Source organism: Trematomus bernacchii, unplaced genomic scaffold, assembly GCF_902827165.1.
Source record: "Trematomus bernacchii unplaced genomic scaffold, fTreBer1.1, whole genome shotgun sequence".
NCBI classification, from domain to species: Eukaryota; Metazoa; Chordata; class Actinopteri; order Perciformes; family Nototheniidae; genus Trematomus; species Trematomus bernacchii.
The window spans coordinates 1,210,266-1,230,093 of record NW_022987720.1 but is presented as its reverse complement, the minus strand read 5'-3'; the positions used below and the strand labels follow the sequence as shown (position 1 = coordinate 1,230,093).

The window sequence follows — 19,828 nt, the reverse complement described above, 5'->3', positions numbered from 1 at the left end:
TCAGGTGATAAGGTGGGGGGGTGTTACCTTGGTTGGTGATTGGCCCCAAAAAATCGTTATGACATCATAAAGTGGACAAAATCTGATCAGCACATTTTCAGACAGGTTTATATATAAATGGATCAGGTCAAAAAGTGAGAAAATCTTTTTTCCTGAAACTTTCAGAATCTCTTTAAACAGAGGGGACACATGTTGATGTATAAAATACATGAAAAAGTGGATTTTGCATAATAGGTGACCTTTAAAGTGACAAATAGTTTGAAGTGTGATTGCTGATTGTGACTTCATTCCACGTTGTGACAAACACAGTAGATGAGGTTAAGATGTTACATACATCTCAAGTGTTTGATCAAATCAACACAGCAGTCTTTAAATACCTTTTACCTTGAATTGCTCAATGAGCTTTCTTAGGCCACAGAGCCCATAATTAAGACATTATTTTCCTGAATATTTCAGCTGGTCTACTCAGAGATCAAAGTGCTGTTGAGAGTAGATTACCGTTTGGTACATTTCACAATGTCCAGGGTTTCCCACAGTTCTTAATAGTGGATGTGGCCCAACCGCACTAAATTATTGAGATCTGCTGGTAACATTAAAACGGTTTCATCACATGAATACCTCAGTGAAACAGAGAGTGACTGTTAAAGCTATCTATTCAAGACATGAGGCAATTGTTTATAGTCATCTAGAGACCGGATTAATTACAGTCAAGATGAAAACCTGTCAAAGTCTATCATAGCTCAGAAGATAACAGTGATTGATCAATCAGCCTTACACATTCTATGTATGCTTTGGTATAATTAATCAAAGGAACACGTTGGATTCAAAAGGAAAAGTCATTTTTAGTCAGGATATGTTGGAGACAAACAGCTCAGTCACTCACAATCAGCAGAGGATTCTCAGGAAAAACCACTTGTGAGAAATAAACAATCAGTGCTGCTGGTCAAGCATTAAGTTAAAGGTTGTTCAAAGTTTAAAAACTATCACTTGAACTTTAAAAATAAGAGACTCATCAGAGGTTCAGATTAAAAGAGTAGACAGTCAAAGCCCAGTCTCTCTGTCTGCCCTTTTAATAAGACCTTGTGAGTTGAATTACAAATAACCCACAATGATAGAATAAAGACCAGATCTGGGGTGGTTATGGGTGGAAATGTAAAGGTACAGTTACTACATATTCTTTTTTAAATAAATAAACCAACAAAATAATTGTACATATTGGTAGTAACTTGCCATGCATGACAGGCATGACATCCCGGAGGAGCTTCGGAGGCTCAAGCGGGGCTGCAGAGCTGGGGCCAAGCTGAGGATGAAGAAGAAGATGAGGTACAAACCCTGTGTACCGGCCATCATAATGGGGAACGTGAGGTCTTTGGGGAATAAGATGGACGAGCTCCGCGTGCTGACGAAGACGCAGTGGGAATACCGTGAGTGTAGCATCATGTGTTTTACCGAGACTTGGTTGCACTCGCTCATCCCGGATAATAACACGGCTCTCCCCGGCTTCACGAGTGTTCGGGCGGACAGGGACGTTATTCTGAGCGGTAAAAAGAAAGGAGGAGGGATTGCACTGTATGTGAACGAACGATGGTGTAATCCTGGACATGTTACTGTGAAGGAGCGTTTCTGTAGCCCGGACATTGAACTGCTAGCTGTGGGATTACGTCCATTTTATCTACCTAGAGAACTTTATTTTGTCATCGTAGTTGCTGTCTATATTCCACCGAACGCGGACGCGGAGGTGGCTGGTGACGTCATTCACTCCTCTGTGGCCAAACTCCAAACTCTTCACCCAAATGCATTCATAACAATAACTGGGGATTTTAACCGTGCAAAACTGGACAAATCTCTGCCTACATTCACTCAGTATGTGAAATGCCCCACCAGGGGAAATAATACTCTGGATCTTCTATATCCAGATAGATATATACCCCCCCCCCCCCCTGGGCAGATCTGACCACAACCTCGTCTTTTTGGCTCCTAAATATGTCCCTCTGGTGCAGAGGCAGCCTGTATCCACCAGGACTGTGAGGAAATGGACTCCAGGGGCTAATGAGGCTCTACAGGACTGCTTCGAGACCACTGACTGGGACGTGCTTTGTGTGCCACATGGAGAGGACATCAATAATATGACTGACTGCATCACAGAATACATCAACTTCTGTGAACAAACAATATTACCGGCTAAAACTGTCAACTGTTTCCCCAACAATAAACCCTGGATTACTAGTGACCTGAAAACTCTTTTAAATAAGAAAAAGGAAGCTTTTAAGTCTGGGGACAAATCAATGCTGAAGAGTATCCAGCATCAGCTGAGAGACAATTTGAGGAGGGGCAGAGATTCTTACAGGAAGAAGCTGGAGACTAAGCTCCAGCAGAACAATAGCAGGGATGTCTGGGCTGGGATGAAGGCTATCACTGGCTTCAAAGGGAGAGACAGACTGACTGTGGGCACCCTGGAGAGGGCCAACGAGCTGAACACCTTCTTCAATAGGTTTAGCTCTCCGCCCGCTGCTGTCTCCTCCACTTCCTCTTCTCACCTCACCTCCTCCTCTCAGCCTGGCGTCAGCATCCCCCCTCTGCTCACCACCTACACTTCTCACCTCCCCTCCACCACCCAACATGGCTTCTGCACCCCCCCTCTGCTCACATTGCAGCTGACCCCCCCCCCCCCCCCCCCCCCCCTCTGCTCATCTTGCCTCAGACCCCCCCCCCTCTATCCCCCCTGCCATCAAGCCCCCCCCCCCCCCCCCGCTTCACTGTGAGCACAGGACAGGTCCAGAGTCAGATGGAAAAACTCCACCAAGGCAAGGCTGCTGGCCCTGATGGTATCAGCCCCAGGGTCCTGAGGACCTGTGCACGCCAGCTGGCTCCTGTTCTCCAGTATCTATTCAACCTGAGCCTGCACCTGGAGACCATCCCGGTGCTGTGGAAGACATCCTGCGTTGTTCCGGTCCCTAAAAAGACAACTCCTTCTGGGCTCAATGACTATCGCCCTGTAGCACTCACATCTCATGTGATGAAGGTGCTTGAGAGACTGGTCTTGGCCCATCTCAGACCGCAGGTGAGATCATTCCTTGACCCTCTGCAATTTGCCTACCAGCCTCACCTGGGGGTGGACGATGCCATTATTTACCTGCTGCAGCATGCTCACTCATACCTGAATGGATCGGGTTGCACTGTGAGAATCACCTTTTTTGATTTCTCCAGTGCATTCAACACGATCCAGCCTCGGCTACTGAGTGACAAGCTGCAGGCTATGAGGGTAAACTCGTCCACCATCTCCTGGATTACTAACTACCTCACGGACAGACCACAGTACGTCCGGCTGGGCAGTGTGCTGTCTGATGTGGTGGTTGGTAGTATTGGAGCCCCACAGGGGACTGTGCTGTCTCCTTTCCTGTTCACCTTATACACCTCTGACTTTCTATACAACTCAGAGTCATGCCATCTGCAGAAGTTTTCGGATGACTCTGCAGTGGTAGGGTGTATAAGGGATGGATGGGAGGAGGAGTACAGAGCGCTGGTGGGTGATTTTGTTGAGTGGACTGGAAGAAATCATCTGCTTTTGAATGTGGCCAAGACCAGAGAGATGGTCATTGATTTCAGGAGGAAGAGGACATCTCCTCCTCTGCCCCTGTGCATTCTGGGAGAGGATGTGGCAGTTGTGGAGGTCTACAAGTACCTGGGAGTGCACTTCTTAGACAATGGGCTGAACTGGAGGATCAACACTGACGCTGTGTACAAGAAGGGGATGAGCCGACTCTATTTTCTGAGGAAGCTGAGATCCTTCAACGTATGCAGTAAGATGCTGGAGATCTTCTATCAGTCTGTGGTGGCTAGTGCACTCTTCTTTGCTGCGGTCTGCTGGGGGGGCAGCATCAGAGCCGGTGACACCAGCAGGATCAATAAACTGATCAGGAAAGCTGGGTCAGTCATCGGCATCAAGCTGGACCCCTTTGAAGCTGTGGTGGAGAGGAGGACACTGAACAGGCTGTTGTCCATCATGGATAACCCCACCCATCCTCTCCACCTGCAGCTGGACAGTCAACGGAGCTCCTTCTCCAACAGACTGCTGCAGCTCCCCTGTCACAAGGACAGATACTGGAAAACATTCCTGCCCACTGCAATAACTCTGTACAACAAATCACCTCTGGCTGGAAGAGAACTCTCTGCTCCATAGTTTCTCTAGAAATAAAACCACGTTGTACATTTTACTCACACATAATGTTTCGTATTTAATACTCCATAATTCCATATATTTTGAATATATATATATTTGTATATATATATATAATATCTGTATGTATATTTTCTATTTTGTATTTTGACATGTATATTTTATATTTTATATTTTATTTTATTCTATTCTTGTATATTTTGTTTTATTGTAAAATGCCTTTTATGCTGCTGTAACAAAAACAATTTCCCAATTTGGGATCAATAAAGTACGATCTATCTATCTATCTATCTATCTAATGCTAAAGGTTAATCATATAATCCTACTGAGATTCATAAAGATCGACATTGTTAAGTGTAGAGTTTTAGACGCATACTTTTGTTTATGCAGCTAAATGCTAACGTCAGCATGCTAATATGCCACCAATAAAAATGCTAGCATGCAGAAGTTTAGCAGGTTTAACGTTTGAATGTTTCACTATTTTCAATAAGACTGCTAGCATGCTAAGACTTCTTATTGGTTCTAAACAGAGGAGGGCAACTAATGCTAATGAGCAGGGCAGGTTTTTGGGTAAGGCACATGTCACAGCAATCAATGTAACAGTTGTCAAGCCGTTTAACTTGAATAAAATAACAAATATCAGGTGTATAGTGCCGCTAGAAGAAAAGACAGGAATTAAGTCCTTAGGGAACATTGTCTGAAAAACCATGGATTTTTAAATATTGTGCAATTGCATCCCATACTTGTCGAAACACTTGTATAAAAACCCAAAAGTGTTAAACTCACGGTGCTGCAAGAGAAACCATGTCCTTAAAATCCATCCTCTGGAAACCACAGAGGCCTATACCAAATGTTATGGCAATTCATTCTAGTTGATGAGATATTTTAGATTGGACAAAAGTGGTAGAACGACCAACCAACAGACTGACTTTGCTTTTCATGATGCCACACCATAAGCACGGCTTTAACCACTGTTGACCTCACATTAAACATCTGTAACAACATGCTATATACTGTATGTAAGGCAGACCTTTCAAACAGACATTTCACTGCAAGGACGTGAAGATGAAAACTGGAACCCTATGGGGGTGTTCAATCCAGTATAGATTGCTTCAAAACAACCTAGTAATGGAATGGAATTGATAGGAAATATCAAAGTAATGGAAAAGGACATTTCCATTACCAAGTTTCCAGGCGGAAATGACAAAGGAGCACATGTCAACAGGCCCTACTAACACATGTTCATGGTCAGTACGGCTCAGAACAATCTCAACAAAAGCCCCATTTACACACCAGCTATTACATTTAGAACATACACATGCAGACGTAGAACGTGTCATGTCTTCAAAGCTGACAAAGGCCGACCCTGTGACTGGCTTGTTAAAGTGTGTGGTGAGCAAATCATCACCTCTGGTAGACAGGTTAATGATCGGTCCTAATATCACTGTCTCTTCAGACAGCTCTCTTCCTCTCACTCGTCACATCTTATTACCTCTGCCAATCACGCTGGCTCGTGCCATCATTCCCAGCTTTCTATTAAATGAGTAGGATAAACAGTGTCAGTTTGCAGAATGAAAATGGCCATCACCTTCTCTTCAGGTGACTGTTTGTTGAAGGTTTACCAACAAAGGTTGTCATGACTTTTTGTAAATTGGCAAATGTTAAAATGGTGTTACTGTCAGTCCCATGGGAGACATTTTATGTTTTAAACCCCCAGATTCTATTTTGCGTCCTAATGCCAACAGCAAATTGACAAGATGGCCACTTGTTCAAAGGTGGATATTTGACACACTCTTCCTGCCAGCATGGAAACCAATTTGTATTGACATTTATTAGTTTTCTTATTTATATATATACATCCCACAAAATCCAGACAGCAGTACATACTGTACAGAGGCTAGTTTTTGAGCTGGATGGGAAGCTTTTTAGACAGGAAGGTTTTGTGAAAAAAACATTGGTTGTTTCAGCTTCCTTCTCCATTTTAATCAGGCATATCAGAAAATGTTTTTTTTCTTTGATTATCAACACATCAAAGATAGCTTTGTTTTGCCAGGTGTCTGTTTCTATATTTAAATAGAAACTGATAAAGTGATTGATCATTTGTTATAATGAATTTTTACGTGTGAATAATTTGTTTAAAGGTTTCTTAACCACACCAAAGTTCATAAATGACCCTCAAATAAAAACTGAGATGGCACTTACAGCAACAGTAGTGCTAGTTAAGCTAGCTTGAGCAGGATAGTGGCTGGATTTAGCTGCTGCCTAATTTAGTTGTGGGAAATACATAACCGTTTCAACGAGATATCAGTTAAAAAGGCTATTCTTCATATACAGATATAAGCAAGGGAAACATGTATAAGTAAATTATGTGGCTTTGGTTGTCTGTTACATACCATGTTCAAAGAAATGATAAAGTCAAAATATGTATTAGCTGCACTTTGGCATTGGAAAGCAGGATGGAACAATTATTGAAATTACTTAATTATCTGAAACTGAAAATGAAAGGTCTATGATAATGCAATGACTTATTCACAAAGTTAATTAGAAATGGGGTTCTTAACAAAAAACAACAAAACAATAAAGATGCCTATAGGTGCTATGATGAGCAAATCGTTCAAATGACGGTTATGTATCTGACGAGATTCCTAGCCTCTCTGACCCAAGTCAAAGATGCATTCATCCTTCCTGAATTTCTATGAGCTGTTAATAAAACAAAGGTGAACTCTTGCCCCCGTCAACAAATCTGCCTGATAATCTTCTCCGTTACTTGTCAATTATCTCAGTCCTTGACCTGAGAGGGAAGGGAGAGGGGGGGAAAACACGGGACAGGGGCCCGACAGCGGACCGGAGCCTTGGGATCCAGAGATCTCCGTGTCTGGCCTTTACCGAGTACGCTGCGAATGAGCTCATCAATATTCATTGACCCGCTCAGGCTAATGTCCCCAGCGACGGGCAGAATAAAGTTGCAGAGGTCGCACACTTCACAGGGGGAGAGAGAGAGGCGGGCCGAGCGAGGCGGAGAATGAGCGATGCCGAGGAAGTGAGCGGGGATGATAAGAGAGTGCAGGTTTCAGACGAAATGAGAGCAAAGAGAAGCAAACACCAAAAGGGCAAAGCATCAGGGCCTGTGGAGGGTTGGGGAGTTTATTACGGCTTGAAAGTGAAACACATAAAACATGCAGGGAAAACACAAGCGCAATGATAAAGACACCCACGCCCGTGGAGAACAGAAACACACACACACACACACCCCGTTCTGCATGCAAAGTGCGACATGAGAAGACGAGTGAAATGACAAACAAATACGGCTTCCCTCTGAACCTCTCCCTCTATTCGTTATGCTTTGTGTTGCTCCCTCTCCTTGTAGATCCACATTGTATAACATGACACCTGAGTATACATAATGGCGCATGCCTCAGGAGAGACAGAAGAGACACAGAGAGCTCAGAAGACAAAACACAGAAGGGGAGTGGTTCACAAAGAAAGAGCAGATCAAGGGTAGGAAGAAGAAACATGCTTATAGCTTTAAGCCATGTTGACACACACCTGCTTGACATGACGCCACAGCGACAGACATGCATATCAAACACACACGCCTGTGGCCAGACTCTTCTTAATCATGCACGCTATAGGGGCCGATCAATATTCAAGGTATGACGAAGGCCAAGGAGAAGGGGACATGCTAAACGAAGACACTGATCACTTAAGATAAGGATCAATCAAACGCCTTAATTGTTCAAATTGTATTAAACAAACTATTTCAGAGTGAATGGATGTTTAAGATGGAGACACATATGCTCAGGTTGTTAAAGAAAAGCTTCACCAGGCGCCACAGAGCAGCAGAGAGCTTGCCAAAAAAAAAAAGATAATAGCGCGTGAGTGCCCCCACTTCATCTCAGATTGTTCCCTCGTCCTCCCTCCTTCTCGCCTGGCTCCGTGCTGCCCATTCCTATCACTTCAACTGTCCTCCGGCTCTTTTCTCCTCTCGTCTGTCTCCCTCTCTGCATCCCCTCTCTTTTCTTGTTTACTTTGTAGCACAGCCTCCTGTCTGGTGTTTTTTTTTTTTTGACTGAATCATCAACGATTCACCCGAGATGACAAAGTGTTCTTCTCTCCAGGCTCAGAGTTAAAATAAAAAATGGAGCATAAATAAAGTTTCCGCGCAGGAGCCTAGGGGGATAGATAAAAGCTGACAAAACAAGTGGAGTTATAGCTGAGGCTTGGCTATCAAGGCAATGACCCTTGACCTGTTGCATTAGAGTGTGGCCATAAGATAGCGTCCTCAACCCCATCACATTTATTATTTATCTACTTGGAAAGAATAACCCTATATAGTATAACCCTCTCTGCAGGCTCATTCACTTTCATCAAACAAATCTCTCTCGGCTCCCCTGTCCGGCTTCTCCTCCCCACCTGGTCTTCCCCTCGGCTCAGCCCCATCTTCTTCTTTTCTCTCACTAAATCCCTAGTGGGACAATCCAAAAGTTCTCTTTCCCTTTTCAACTTTGTAACACTGGACTGGGAAAGCACGTCCGCCTGTTTGTGAGACAGTAATATGGGAGTGTGTGTTTGTGCACCACAGAGGCTGAATGGCCATGATTGGTTGCAGAGAAAACACCAACAACACTCCCACTTAGGTTTGTGTTTGTATTCCTGTCATATGTAACAAATGCTGCAGTTACGGCAAAGTGGCGTGTCATCCATCTGTGGAGCTCTTTTTGTCTCCTTTTTATTGTGTTTTGTTGGATGTGTGTCAAGGCTGAATCTTCTCCCTTCACTTTTGCATAACTGTGGCTTTAATATTTAAATATACGGCAGGTGGAGGGGGATTTGTTACAGTATGGCAGGATAGGAGATGCACACATATGTGTATGCATATACATACATACATACATGCATGCATACATATATACTCGCACAAATAGTGATAAATAAATGCACACTCTTAAGAAGTCATTCATTTAAAATATTCATAGTTCTTTAGGCTTGTAATACCTCATGTATAACACGACCACCTGTCTCTCTGTGTACGCACGCATGCATACAACCCGTAATACATCGTGTCCAGAAATGATGGAATTCTGTAATTTTCTGCTTAATTGGTGCATAACAAATAATAATTCATATCCAGATTTTACACAGAAGGAGAAAGAAAGGTGGAGCGAGAAACTAGCAGACTAATAAAGTGACAAATAGGAAGCTGTTGGAAAGAGCTGATACTGTCTGGATGACTATATAACAATAAATATGGTTGGCAAAACAGCCAAGGGTTAAACCAATATGCTAAAAAAACATAACACTGAAATGAAATTACTAGAAGTATGAGTATATTTTTAGAAATGCAGATGCACGAGTGACTGTAAGTGTATGTAACCCTCTTCCATACTGTAAGTGGGTCAAAAAGGACCCATATTAGAATAATATGTGTTTTTATGCCATGTTTGTCATTTTGGTTAAGAAAAATCACTTTAATAATATTTAGTATTATATTTTGGTTCACCCTAGAAATATTTTATATTACATTTTTCACTATTTATAATTTTAGATTTTTTTTTTACATTTTGAAAAAAACTGTTTTGAACATATTGATGCAGATTGATGCCCTCTCTTACCTGCCCTGCAGCTGAACGACCTATCCCACCTTTATTTCCTCCCACCTTGACTAATGTAACTCACTTCTCTACGGTATCCGCTCCCCGTCCCTCGATACACTCCAAATTATAAAAAATGTAGCCGCCAGACTCCTCACACACACCAGATCATGGCACCACATCACACCAGTCCTCAAAGACCTTCATTGGCTTCCCGTCTCCCAACGCATCAACTACAAAATACTGGCCCTCACCTATAGCCCTCCATCATCTGACCCCCCCCCCCCCCTATCTCACTGGTCTTCTCACCCCCTACCAACCCCCGCGGTTCCTCAGATCCACCTCAGCCGGTCTCCTGTCCCCCCCGAGTCCAAACTAGGCAGCATTGGGGACAGAGTCTTTTCAGTGGCAGATCCCAGGATCTGGAATTCCCTCCCCCAAGATCTCCGCTATTCTGAGACCCGTACAGTATTCCAGTCCCTTTTCAAAACTCATCTCTTCTCCTCTGTCTACTCATACAGTAGCCCCCCCCCCCCCCCCCCCCCCCCCATCAATCCATGCCGGTTGATCAAGTTTGATAGTCCTATACCCCCCACCCTACCTTCTATTGTAAGGCGATTTTGAGTCCTTGAAAAGCCCTATACAAATATAATGTATAATGTATTATTATTATTATTATTATTATTATACTGACAGGTATCAGATCTTGCTGCGTAAAATAATCTTCCTGAGAGGTGTCACTTGTGATGTAGTCTGTGTGGTCTACAGTGAATGTATTCCTGACAGCCACAGGTGATAAGAATCAAAGGTTCCCAGAGAATTCCATACAAAATGCATGTGGGTCATTTTTGACCCACTTACAGTATGGAAGCTTGGGGTAGAAATACAAAAACTACAATTTCTTAAAATGTATAAAATTGATATGGAGGAATAGCTGGAATATGAAATGATAAAAACATTTAATTACAAAGATACTTCAAGAAAACCACCTCACCGGGTCAAAAAAGACCCACTTATGCATCTAAGTCTATCCCAAGTTACTTTGCTTAAAATCTGTCTAAACGACAGATGTGATCAGAAACAAAATGAGAAAAAGGTCCTTTGAGAATAAATAGAATGTGTTTGTCGAACTCAAAAACTCAACCTTGATCAAATCAAACCATTATAAACACATTGCAGGAGAGTGCAGGTGAGAATGAATGAAACGTTCTTCAGAGAAGTGGAGAAAGAGCTCGGTTGGGGTTAACGCAGCCCGCTCTGTTCCTTTCATCCATATTAGATAGACGATGCACTGCAAGGCCAAACAGCCAAGCACCAAAACAGGGTGTCACAGCAAATGATCCATGACATTAACAGGGAGGACAGGGGCTTGTAGCATGAATCAGCGATCACTGTTGATGAGCGCAGATGATGACTTTTCATGCTCACACACACACACGCAGGGTGATTTCCTCTGCAACATTCCCTTCCTCCCGACAACATTTAGAGTGCACACAGGTGTGAAGGCCATGATGTGACGGCCATGTCCCCTACTCCCCTTTTTTCACTGCCTGTGAAGTTATGTCTGTGTTATATCACTTGATGTTGCCATCAGAGGGGAAGCCACGTTAATAAATAATTTAAGTATGTTTTTTTCAATAACCTAGTAGGTTCAATAATGTTTGGGTGGAAATGAGCCACTCAGACTCAAAGCCAGAAACCAGCTATAGCGAGCTAAATATCCTAGTTAGCTAACTTGCTAATTCCACCAACTTAAGCAGAACAAGTCGTCACTCAACGATAGTATTGTGCTTTTCCTGAGCTGTGACAAGGGTCTATGAATAAAGCCTGAAATGTATCAATTGTATTTATTTACTATACTTCTACATATAACTATTCCACTGCTTGGTTAAGTCGTTACTGCAAAACCTTGTCTCACTTCCCTTAGATTAGCGACCTGCTAGTTGGTTTAACCACAGTTAGCCCTTAGCATTCATTGCAATGGCAATGGTACACACAAAAATGGCCAACATGGTGAGTTGAATAGAACGGGGACACCCAATCAACTCCTATTCTATTTCTTCGTCTCATCAAAAACATGTTTCCCAGTTAATGGTCTATAAAGCAGTTCCATACTTGAATATGAGTTGTTCAAGTTTACTAATCTTTTTGCTTCGACCATAGGAATTACATGCATGTATTTATAATTAGAAAATGTGTATCATTTCCTTTATTGCTAGATCTGCAGTGGTAGAACTACTGTCTTTACACTCAATCATTGAGGATGCAGCAGAGCAGGCATAACATTGAGACATATGTATGCACACATGTAGCATGACAATAAGTAGTCACCTATTTGTCTGGGAAATGCCACAAACAAATGACCCTAAGTATATTGTTATGAGTAACATAAAGGCCAAACGAACACTATAGACACACGGACAAAATAGACCCTCGGACCTTGACAGTGGCGACATTTGGACGCCCTGCTGTTATGACTAATCATTCAAAATGAAGGCACAAAATCTATCCCTGGCTTCACCTCTCACACCCTCCCTCCCTTTCCTCCCATATCATCTCCCCCACCTCCTCCCCATTCCTAAATGTCAGCATTTCAATTGGGCTCATTAATTCCTCCCTTTTTAGGCGTCTCTGTGAGTGTCTGTGCCCGAGGAGTGTGTGTTGGGCTGCTGCGGGAGGGAGGAAGGATGATGTATAGTTGAGGTAAGTGGCCAGTTGTTCTTTTTCTTTTTCAATATCATCTGTGAATCTTTTCTCTCTCTCTCTCTCTCTCTCTCTCTCTCTGTACATCTCTGATCCATCATTATTTCCCTCCTCTCTCTAATTCTGGCTCTCTAGTTCCCTCTGATCCATCATCCCTGGGTTTGTGTGAGGCAGCGGCTGTGAATCATGCAGTGGCCTTTCCACTGACACGGCCCGGCCTGACCCAGTCTGGACACCACTGGGCTAAACAGCATCCATCATAAAAACCATCCGTCTGGTCCTAACAGGGACTGGCCTGCTGAATGCATGTTTGTTCCGATGTATTATACCGAAAAGCCACTGTATATGGATGAAGATGAATAGACGGCAAATATGCAGACAGCCGAGGCAGGCAGGCAGAATGGGAGGAGGAGGAGGCTTGGACAGACAATGTGAAAAGAATACAAGCATTTTCAGATCCTAACAGACTGTGGGGATCTGAGGATTTCTTGACGTGCTGTCAAAGAGGTGTGCGCACAACGCAATGAGGCAAGGATAGAGGATTACACAGTAAGTGAATCAGATCTGTAGGAATACACAATGCAGCTGTGAAACACAGGCAAGCTGGTTATCAGGAGACTGGCAAACAAACGGAGAGCTGAAAAACCAATAACCTTTGAGCTTAATCAACTGTGATAATCACCGATAATGTAACATGAATACAAATTGAGTTAAGACATTGCAATGCCTACTAATTGTATATATTTTATTAATGTGAGCAATTGGAAACTTTGAGTTATTGGCTGTACAGATGTATTTAAGATGGTACTTAAACAACAGAAACAATGACAACAGAGCTGTATAGCCTTATCTACCTCTCAACACTAAATATTAGACTTGCATTTGTCATGTGACCAGAACCGTCTGGAGAACATTTCCTTGTGTGAAAAGTAAGGTCTAGGTAGAAATGAATTAAACCTGCCAGCATGGGGTTTTCTTCATTAGTAAAATAAAGAAGTTAGATTGTGTAGAAGTCTATGAGAAAATTACCTTATACAGTACAGTATGTATAAGACAAGATGATCTAATTTTGCTTTGGGACAGTTTAGGATAAAAAAATAAATAATCTGAAAGGTTTGCCATATCAACCTAAGCTGTCTCAATATGTCAGCTCCTCCCAGGTGACCCACAATCTGTTATCACAGATTTAGATGAGGTGGTTTAAATGAGTCCCTAGTGGTACTGATGCACTAGGCTGCGAGCTTATGGCAGCTTATCAGACAAAAGTGCACAGCAAAAAACATGGATTGACATTTTTAGTGTATTATTTACATAGATAAAGTTATAATCACAACTCCAAGTAGCATATAGGCAAATGTAATTTAAATGTATGTTAGACATTGTACATTTTGTTTTTAACTATTTTATCTGACAGTTACAGTATATGACATCAATAGTGCGGTCATATCTGTATAGTAAATATGAAGTTATTCTTTGTTTGTTTAAATACGTTTTGTAAAATGTGTTACACTTTCATTCTTTGTGATAAGCTAAGCTAACCAATGGCTAGCTATAGCATTATATTTAGCATAGAGACAAAATCTTATTCCTTTAGTATCTGAACAGAGACACAAAAGGGATGTCTGAGTCAGATACAATAATCGGTTCTCCTTTGGCTTGTGATTTTTTTTCAGTTGACCCTATTTGCTACTGTTCATTCTGAATTGACAAGCAGCCAACTACTGGAAGGTCTTCAACCAAAAAAGCTTCAGGCTGAGCTAACATTGAATACATATCAGTCATCAGTAGGTCAGAGCAGACCAAAACTACTCAAACGTTATAATTAGTGTCTGTGATTGTATCCTACTATTTTCTTTAAAAACCTTTGTTTTATAATCTGCATTTTCAGACCACACTACATGTTTTTAGGCCCTTTGTTCTACTTTTATGAATATGCTAATTTCTACATCATTCTTTTCCCTATTGTCAATGGAAAATTAAAACATTAACGAAATGCAAGTCTAGCATACTGTCTGTAATTTGTCAAAGACAATTAACCAGGATGATTTGTAGCATATTAAAATAGACAAATGACAGCAATTTTCATCCGGAATAATTACTTGATCCATTAAAAACGTAAAAAACAACATGTAGTTTCATGCATTCTAATCTGCTGTTTAATTAATGAAAACATTTACATTTCGAGCTCTTTCTGAGAAATACTTTTTTTTTAAAATAACTTTTCAAAACATTGCTATCTCCTATTTTGCCAGAAAAACAAGTAATTACAAGTATATAAATGAATAACTCGTGAGTCCCCTGTCGCTCTATGAAAAACGTGTTTCTTTTTCCTTTCCTTTTTTAATTCTTAAATTATATTTTAGTATTGTTGACATTGAGGAAAGAGAGTCAGAAATAAATATCAAGAGGGCTAGGCATGAGAGAGTCATAGAGAGACAAAGAGAAATGGAGGATAGGGAAAGATAACGTTTAAAATCAAAATCAAGTTTTTCTCCATTTCCTGGATGAAGACATACAAACAGTTATCTTTATGCAGGGACTGTACAATTAGGAGAACTGTGTGTGTGTGTGTGTGTGTGTGTGTGTGTGTGTGTGTGTGTGTGTTTTGCCTCCGCCTGTGATCTCAGGCAACAGTGCCAATCAGACGCCTTTGTCAGAACAGCGAACACACAGCGGCAGAAAAGGAGAGATGAGAGAAACTTAAACATACTACTGATATCCGTTTCACTCACAAACGGTGGCATGACAGCACGGTTGTCATGGAAATCACAGCAGGCAGTCTTTCTCAGTGTGTAAGAGTGAGCGAACATGTGTATGGGTGCCTCACGGGAGGGCTGAATATGCAGTGAAAGACGGCTACATGGGTCTGTGTGTGTGACTGTGCGTCTCCTGGGGAGCGAGTGGGACAAAGTTAGAAGGGAATTGTGCTGATTAGTTGAGGGGCCGCGGGGACAGACAGGGAGCAATACTCTCTTCTATCCTTGCCTCTCTCCCCCCAGCTGTCTCTATCAGAGTCTGGCTTCCACTACTTCTCTCTCCTCCTATAACTACAGTTCCCTTTCACTTTCTGCCTCTAAACCACAGTGAAGAGGTCAGACCAGGGCACCGCCACGTTTGGGGCATGGCCTCGGGGCACCAACATTAGTACCAGCGCTGCTTTGGAGTGGTACCAACCGAGTCAACGTGATTACTGTGCCATTATTTTCAGCCAAGAGACAGCCAGTGGAGACAATTAACTGTCTCTCCAATTAGGATCTAAAAGGCAATAAATAATAAGTGGGTTGGTGTATGTGCGTGTTTGTTTTCATTTGTGTGTCAGCACACATGTGGACATAAAAAATCGTTCCAAAAAGTAGTCAATGTGACATTTGGCTATAAAATCCTTGCTCACACATTTAAAAAGGCCCTTTGGTAGCCTTAGGGAGAAACAAAGGAAGTGGCACTTCATCTGAAACGGGTCTCGCAATAAGAGCAAGAGACTCGTTTCAGAAGAAGTTGATTCATCTTTAACAAGATTAATTAACTGATCCCTTGGATGTACACTCGCTTAAGAGGGCAAGTGTGTGTGTGTCTGTGTGTGTCTGTGTGTGTGTGTGTGTGTGTGTGTGTGTGTGTGTGTGTGTGTGTGTGTGTGTGTGTGTGTGTGTGTGTGTGTGTGTGCGCCCACCTGTGTGTGTGTGTCTTTCGTCAGAGCCTGTCAAATGTCTGGAGTCCGCCCAATTACTTCAAGAGCTCGGGCCCACACACCTTTCTGTCTACCTGCGCTGACAATGGCCCACGGCTTGGTGCATATATTTACACATTAATTGACCTGCGTGGGCCATTAATTAGACAGTCAGGAAACGTACAGTAATCACTAGTCACTCAATGATACTGTAGGTAACACCAGGAAGAGGAAGGGGGGGGGGGGACGCATGTGCAAACACCCAGCATGCTTATACGCAGATACTTACTGCATTAAACACTACGGCAAATATACAGAGGATTTAGGCATGCTTACAAGCATTTATGTATTGGCTCTAGACTCAGATAGACAACCAAACACATTTATTTTCATAGGAGAGACTAACAGATGGCACATAAATAATCACTTTGTCTCTTTAAATTAAATTCCCATGCAACCAAACTGCATTGCTAAAAGACAAGATGACAGTCTCAGTTTCACAAACTTCCAATTTAAAAATGTTAAGGGGTAAATCATAGTCTGGAATAAAATAAGTATGTTCGTAACTTAACCTAACTAAACGTAAATCAACATTGACTCTCCGTTTAATACAGGACACAAACGGCAGAATTCTAGTTGAACGTTTCGTCCGTTTGATCCATACATCCAACCCGACATCCTCCATCAGCGGACATGGATTAGAAATGACTTTGCCAAAATCAACAAAATCCTGGAGAAAATGTGTTTCCTTGAATTGTAAATGACAAGTTTTGTTGTATTAGAACCACATTTTTGTAGGAGACCAGTACTTTACTATTCTAGTAGAACTATGTCATGTATGGCTACAAACATAAGAGAGAAAAACATTTAAATGGTCCCAGATTTCTTGGGAAATACAGAACACACAAGGTCATGCTCATATTATATGCCATTGAATGAGATTTTACCAGATGGTCTTTTATGATTCTATAAATGTATTTTTGCAAAGGTCTTCTGCAACTATGACAACTGAAATGTCTATAAATAAATGACAGCCATCTGCATCATGCAATAAAATAAGTGAACCATGTTCTAAAAACACATTCAAATATGATGGTATGTTTGTGTTTTTAACATGTTCTGTTGCTTTGACCTCTTAGAATATTTAACAAACTGTACGGTGTCCTTGGGTGTCATGAAAGGCGTCTTAAATAAAATGTATCATTATTATTATTTATTATTAAATAGAGAGGATTTATGGGTTAAATAAACCACAGTCATGATTTCAGCTCAGTGTTAGCATGAGCTTTAGCGGCAGCATCAATAAACAAACACTAACTACATCTTACTTATCCCTTTGGCAGTAAACCTCTTTTATAGCTGAAAGCCCATAATGTTACATAATGAGAATGCATGTGTCAACATTCACGTGTTAGAATCGGAAGAGTGAGTCAGTTATCCTTCCTCTTAACATATTCACGACCCCATTCCGACTCTGCTCTCCTTCCACTTATCTCTTCCCCCCTCCCATCAATTTCAAGTACCTTTTTTTAAATGTATGACCGACGATTGATGTTATGACCTTGGAGAAAAGAAAAAGGGAAACACATCCGGACATGTGTAGCCTCCTTCACATCAAGTACCAGTGTTATGTTTTGAAAGTGCTTGGGATTAAAGTTGTTTCTGAAGTAATGCATACTCAAAAGCTCTCAAATTCCCAGCCTGTTAGTGAGGGACGGTGAGTAATGGCTGTGTGAGTCGCTCCGTACCTCTCTGTCTTTTAGAACCGCCTGAGTTCTGTAGAGCAGCAGGAGACGGACGTCACTGTCTTGGAGGCTGAAGTTGCTCTCCAGGATCTGCAGCACGTCGATTCGAGGCCTCACGGGCAGCGTGGCGTCTCCGCAGAATGGATGCAACCAAGCCAGGAGGTCATCGGAGGTCAACGTGCTGTCACTGAGAGGGGGGGGGGGGGGGGGGGGGGGAAGGACAGCGGTGAGACAGGCTGAGGGAGGCAGAGGTAAAGAGACAGAGTGGCCGGATCTTCAAGTGGCCGGATGTCTTATTCAAGTTCACGCTAATATATTCTTTAAACCTGGGAGAAATGTTCAACATAAACTTCCAATTTTGTTTAAATGTATGACTAATAAAAAATAAAAACATATATATGTTTGAGTCTTTGTTCAATTGACTGCAGGATGAACTCTGAAATTGCCTTTTTTATTACAAAATATCATTGTTATTCTTTAAATATATTAAGAGGTCCATCCATCCATCCATCTTCTCCCGCTTATCCGCTTATATAAGAGGTGTTTTACAAAAAGACTTTAAGACATAGGCCAATGTTTTACATAACTATTGACTGTGAATGATGTTATGGATATAGCTGGTATGGCCCATGTACCTCCTCATTGACTATTTTCCATGTGTTGCTTTTAGGTACTGTATGTGTCCTAACATGTGGAACTGCTTCTCCTGCCATCTTGACTTGAAAAAAAAGAGAATAACACCTTTGTGATGAAAGTGTAATCCCTTATGTAATTCTTAAAGCAAAATAAAAGCATCTACTGGTTTCATCTTCTTTTCTTTGCAATTCAGGCTATCGGATGGACAGGACATTGGAAAGAGTCACTTTGGGATTTAATAACATGTTCTGATATATTATAGACTAACCAAATAATGAAGAAAATATTTGAATGATTCATTCATAATGAAATTTTGTTTTAGTTGCAGCCTTCACTAGAGAGCAGAAACAGGGAAATGCTTTGTGTTTAACTACACTGACAGAGAGCAAATTAGGAGTCATTTTGTCACAGACCCATTCGTTTTATTTTGATTTGTTTGGCTGACGGTCAGGCTATACAGTAGCAGGTGCTATCCAAATGTTGTCATACAAAAAAAAAGCTCCCAGGCATGTTGGCGGGTGTCTCTTGTCTAATAAACTATCAAACTGGCATTTCACTGGCATTTGACATGGAGCAGCTGTTAATTTCAGGCTTTGAACAGGGCTGAGAGATAGAGCAAGAGAAGAAGAGAGTTAGGATTAAAGTATGACAAAAGTGTGTGGTTTGCGTGTGTGTGTGTGTTAGTAGTTAACCTACCCACTCTGGACATTATTGTGCACAGCGGTCACCATGGCCTCCAGGACCCTGAGGGGTTGTGGGTAATTTGTCAGGGCGTCTGGGTCTCCACTGGAAAAACAAACCACATCACCACACAGATCTTACATAATACGCTAATTAAGATAACATTTTCAAATTACCACAACACAGAGGGGACAACAAGAAAAAAGAAAATGGAAATCAAAGGCTTCTCTACTGAGGGACAGTGTTAGTTAAAAACATGTCTGGCAGCAATTAAATGTTTGAAGCAGCTTTGTAAAAATTAACCATCACGAAATTATTTAAAGTCCTACAGAGATGAAGCAGAAAACATTTAAACCCGTCGCCATCGTTACAAGCTCCCAGAGCATGTTGGTGAAATTCACCCGAATGTATGATAATCTCTTCAATTAAATAAAAGAAGTTTATCTTTTCAAATAAGGTTTAAATTAAATGTAACCGCTCATGATAGTAGGTGAGCATGAAAAGCTAACGTGGGATCTTTCTGTAGCGTCGTTAGTGTATTTCCTGGTGCTGCTGTGGGTTCTGCTGCAGTGTGCTAGTGTGTGTGTGTGTGTGTGTGTGTGTGTGTGTGTGTGTGTGTGTGTGTGTGTGT

At 41.8% G+C, this 19,828-nt stretch overlaps 1 protein-coding gene across 8 annotated transcripts in view; it reads right to left on the bottom strand.

Moving 5' to 3' along the window:
• Window positions 1–19,828, bottom strand: part of nbas (NBAS subunit of NRZ tethering complex) — a 183,114-nt gene that overhangs the window by 32,578 nt on the left and 130,708 nt on the right. For all 8 annotated transcript variants that reach the window (XM_034144125.1, XM_034144126.1, XM_034144127.1 and 5 more), the window contains 2 exons: window positions 19,213–19,302; window positions 17,884–18,067 (listed from right to left, as the gene is read on the bottom strand). In XM_034144125.1, the coding sequence (XP_034000016.1) occupies window positions 17,884–18,067; window positions 19,213–19,302 (274 nt within the window). The remainder of the gene's footprint in view (window positions 1–17,883; window positions 18,068–19,212; window positions 19,303–19,828) is intronic.